General features: G+C 39.8%; 1 protein-coding gene across 3 annotated transcripts; it reads right to left on the bottom strand.

Annotated features, from left to right (window-relative positions):
- Positions 1-990: 990 nt before the first annotated feature.
- Positions 991-4865, bottom strand: GTF2H5 (general transcription factor IIH subunit 5). Of its 3 annotated transcripts, none has more exons than XM_065680638.1 (3): positions 4776-4865; positions 4199-4318; positions 991-1368 (listed from the first exon to the last, which is right to left on the bottom strand). In XM_065680638.1, exons 2-3 carry the CDS (start codon positions 4231-4233, stop codon positions 1188-1190), a joined length of 216 nt encoding a protein of 71 aa, XP_065536710.1. In that variant the 5' UTR covers positions 4234-4318; positions 4776-4865; the 3' UTR covers positions 991-1187. The 3 variants fall into 3 exon arrangements, with proteins under 3 accessions (XP_065536710.1, XP_065536709.1, XP_065536711.1); XM_065680637.1 differs by having other exon boundaries at positions 4748-4854; XM_065680639.1 differs by having other exon boundaries at positions 4723-4800.
- Positions 4866-4886: the final 21 nt, after the last annotated feature.

Genomic DNA, 4886 nt, shown 5'->3' with positions numbered 1-4886 from the left:
TTTCTGTAATCTGCATCTGCCATATTTGTAGACAGAAATCTTCACAGGTTTTATCGTCATACACTAGCCAACTTACTAAATAAACCAGGGTCTGGGATACTAAGGTACAAATACAGTGTAAAACAAAAGAAAAAAACCCAAACAAACCAAAACCCCCGTGAAAATATATGGCTTTCTCTTCACAGTAAAGTGCAATAGGGAATGCAGAACTAAGCTGAATTAAAAACCCCACATACAACAACAACCCAACACCATCAGAAAAAATAAAATTAAAAAAAAAAAAATCAAAACCAGCTTTCTTCACAGGTAGACCAAGCAAGTCTTTATTTTCCCTTCCTGATCACATAGGCTATTGTGACTAAGTATTAGCTCCAGTGTAAAAATAGAAACAATTATACCTAAAGGATTGGTCTCCTCCCATTTATTTTACCCCTTTAATTTGCTACTGTTGATATGCAAGTAATTGGTTTAAAATTAAAATGCGATGATCTGGGTTAATGTTTTTTTTTGTCTCTACCTCCTCATATGCCCCCCTCCCCTCTAAACTCCTAGAGTCCCACTACTACTCTCCAAACCCAGAAGAAAACAGGAAGCATAGCCTCAGTAAAAGTAGGCAAGTAGCATGGGGCATTTGTAAAATGTTGGGGAGGTGGGGGGAACACAAAACAACAAAACAACAAAACAACAAAACAAACAGCTTTCACCAACTTTAATTTTGGTGTATAAACCTTACTAAGCTAAAGCACTATCTGACCATGCCTCCATCTTATGGAGATGTTCCATCAAGCATAGAGTACACTTTAACAGACATTCTTCAAATTATTTCAGTCACACTATAATCAAATTTTATCAATTCCACAGGAGCGTAACATGTCAGGGGTGTTCTTATAGGATTCCAGTACAGAAACACTAACTTTTGGGTCATACCACCTTGCAAGATAAAAAAATTTGAAAAAAGAGGGAGCATGCATAAAAAATTCTCTAGTCAAGTTCTCAAGTTTATAATTTTAAGCATTTTAATAAAGATGCCATGATTTTTTCAAACTTATAAATACAATTCAAGAGTATGTCTATGAAAATGATGCACTTTCTAGAGTACCCACTCCCATGTGGAACTTAGTAACCACAGTGTATTTATTAAACAGTAACAATCCAAAACTTGCAGTAATCTCATTCCTCTAGTCTTTCTATTTCTGAGTAATAGGAAAAGAGTTCTGGTCCATTAACTCGCCCACTCTCTCCTGGAGGAAGTTAACCAACTCAGCTAATACGAAGACATGAGTTTCATCCAGGTCCTGTATGATGAACTTCTTTCCCAACGCATTTGACTCATCCAAGTAGAGCAGAAACTGCTTCATTGCTGGGTCACTGCAGAGACAAACACAAGTCAGATCCCACCTCACTGTAGTATGATAGAGCTCAAAACCAACAGAAAAACCACCATTTGAAAACACTGCCAAAGTTTGATGGGAAATCAATATTAATTTCAAGAGCTGCTTACAACTAAAAAGTTTATGAAGCCTTTGAAAAAGTTGTTTATTTCACAATAGTAAATGCTTGGGTTACTTTAAAGATAAACAGATAAAGTCAAATAAGAACATGCTGCTTGATTAGCAGATAACATCCCTATGCTGATGTTTAAGTAGCTTAAAAAAACCCCAAAACCAACCAACCAACAACAAACCAAACCAACACTTAAATAAGGCACGTTTGAACTTGTATTTTTATCTTCAGTAATAGAACCATAAAACCATGTTTTCTTAAAGCATATTTTTTGTTTAAGAACAAACAAAACCCAGGTGAACACTAATCCCACTCAAAGTGGTACAGCATAGAGAAAAAATAGTAATGTGTATAAATTGTACATGTATCACATAGTGACCAAACAGTCTTTTTTTATGATGTTACACCCTAAGTTAAATTTACAAGTTTAGAAGAAAACATTTTGGAAGTATGGATATTGCAGGTAACTGAAACACCTCCATTATACTAAGCAGCTAGTTAAAGTGGTTTCTTGATCCACTGAAATGTTGACGTGTTCAGGCAATATCATTCTGATACCCTTTTTTTACAAACCAGGAAAAGCATGTTCTTTGGTAAAACTTTGTATTTGAATGCAACAACTGGTGAAGAATATGTGCAAGAAATAAAAGAACTTGGAATCAGGCAGCTCTGGACACTTCAAAACTATGAACGTAGCTGTTTTGGCAACACAGTTATTCTTAAAAAGCATTTTTAATAACATAAAAGTCTTTAAAGAAATCCTCTTCAAATCCTTCCTTTTAAGCACAATATAAGGACTAATTCTCCCCTTCCTAAAAGTATATATGATATAACTCAAAAAACAACCTTTAACATTAGCCTCAAACCTGTAGAAGCATGACTAGAGTAAGATGAGTTTTCAAAGTACAAGGTAACTTCGAGGAAAGGAGAACAGGAAAGTTAGCAAGCTGTATCTGCTTTAGAAGAGATATTTATGTACTCTGGTATTTAAGAAGAGAAACTAAAGAATTGAGAAAAATCAGATACCAGAAGTATGTGATTCTCAGCATTCTGCTACATGCCCCTTTGGATGGGTGCAAGGAGGTTTAAGTTTTGCTTGTTTCATTCTGCTGTACTCCAGTGACTCACATCAGTACTACTAGCTTTTGTCCTAGCTAGGCGGTATCCAGAAACTGGTTTTCACACAATCAGCATACAGAGCTGTAATCACTACCAACAGCTCTATGCCACAGCAGAAAGACTGATCTCATTGCAGTACCTGAAGATTACAATCCTTGATATGGTGCCTTCAGAAAAGCACCAACATGGAAAAATACCTGCACAACATTTCACTTATTTTATTTTCATTATTTACACATTCAGAAGTGGGTTGGTTCAGTTTTTTTTGCACTGCCTGTCCATTTGGTATCTCAAACATACTCAGAAAACTGGGTTGTAAAAAACTAGTGTCTGAAGTGTAAAGAAGGGGACAGATTTATAGTAATTCTGCATCTTCTCCCTGGATGAAATTTTGTGCCAAATCATAGGCCACCCTTATGCAAAAATGGGGAGAAAACAAAACCAAACGAAGAGCTAGCAAAACCACCCCAAAAGTCAGTTTCCCAGGGAGCTGTTGAAAACATCTGATGGCATAACAAATGCTACAGATTTGTTATCAGACAGAACGATTACGTTCCATGCTAATACTAAGTTGTACATGACCGTGGAGCTGAATAAAAACACTCAGATCTTTAGGTATGTGTAAAATAAACACATAAAGTACAAAACAAAACATTTTGCTAACATCTTGAGATTTTAGAACTTCTTGCCTTGTCATTCAAGAATTCTGAGCTCTGAGCATCTTTACATAATCAGCTGCAGGCAGACAGTTTTTATGTGCTTCAGAGGTTTATTAATGTACTAGCATGAAGCCAAACTTGAGTAGACAAGCTTTTTATTATAGCAGAGTTCTGAACTGCTCACACATAGCCATTAGACATCCAGACTTCAGCTGGCTTATGTCCAGTCAGCTCAGAAGACAGGTATTGCAAGATCACAGTTTTATGCAGGCAGATCACAAGAGGTTCAAGGTTCTTCTACTTTTGTGCAGTTACAAGTGTACAGAAGAAATGTTATATAATGCTACGCAATGATTCTACAAACCCTGACTTATGCTTCTTTCTACTTTGAAGGTAACTAGTTACCCAATTCTTAGTCATGTTTACTACATATACATGGAAAGCTTACTTTCACAAATTAGAAGTGTTCCTTTTTGAGTAGGATCTACAAACAAGGCCCCATATCAGCCTTTTTGGGATTTGCACTGGAGTTGGTGAAAAAAAAGACACAAAAGGATAAAAAATTATCCCTTCTCCCTTTAGAGCCAGTAAAGAAACACACTGCTCATTAACAGCAACACAAACCCCCACACATTATTTGTAAGCAATATAATGAACAAGAGGGTACATCTAATGGTTAAGCATAAATGGCAAATAGTATCTGGAAAAGAAAAAAGGAGTCTAGAATTAGCATTACCTACAACTGCCTCTCCTCCCCCCAAAGGCCTCACTTTTCTCATATGTGCTTACTCAGCACCACCCCTTCTCACCATAACGCCTTTTTTGAGTCTAGACTCTTAAGTTACATAGAACATTTCTAGCTCTAAAGAAATAAGTAGACTTTAACGCAACAAGAGACAGTAAGTGCTGTTACTAACCATTCAACCAGCACACCTTTCAGAACATTGACCATCTTCTCAGCTTTCTCACAAACGCTGAAAGGAAGAGGTGACAAGCACAACTCTTGCTTTGGCCTTTACAGGTAGACAAGAATAAATCTGAAAGCAAAGGAAACAACGCCTTGGTTGAACTCAGCGATCCTTCACAAGTCACCTCCCCAGGACCTGCGCTGCCCGGCGACCACGCAAAGCGGCGGGGGCCTGGAGTGGCGCACAGGGACAGGCCGGGGTACCAGACCTAGCGCAGGCAGGACACTCAGCTGTGAAAATTAAAGGGCTTCCCCTTTCCCCCTCACCCCTAGCAGCAATACGGGCACTTCTGCTCCCCGGCAGCACCTCCAGCAGCTGGGGACAACCACCGGCCGCGGCCTTGCAGAACGCGGCCTAGGCGAAGGGAAGCAAGCCCCAACGTGCACCTAGGAATGCCGGGGCTTCTCACAACCGGCAGGTTTCACCACTTCTCAGGGGAGCCGCTAGCTCGCTCCCTCCCGCCCGCCCTTCACCTTCCCCTCCGCCGCTGCCACCGACCGCTTCCCTGACGACGAAAGCTCCACACCTAATCACCACCGCCAACCGCCACCGTCACCGCTATACCATGCGCATGCGCAACCTCCCCTCCGGGGCCTCCGCTCCCGGCGGCGTCTTCTCATTGGCCAGGCTGCCTGCA

This window comes from Lathamus discolor, chromosome 5 (assembly GCF_037157495.1).
Source record: "Lathamus discolor isolate bLatDis1 chromosome 5, bLatDis1.hap1, whole genome shotgun sequence".
NCBI classification, from domain to species: Eukaryota; Metazoa; Chordata; class Aves; order Psittaciformes; family Psittacidae; genus Lathamus; species Lathamus discolor.
This window is presented reverse-complemented; position numbering and strand designations above follow the sequence as displayed.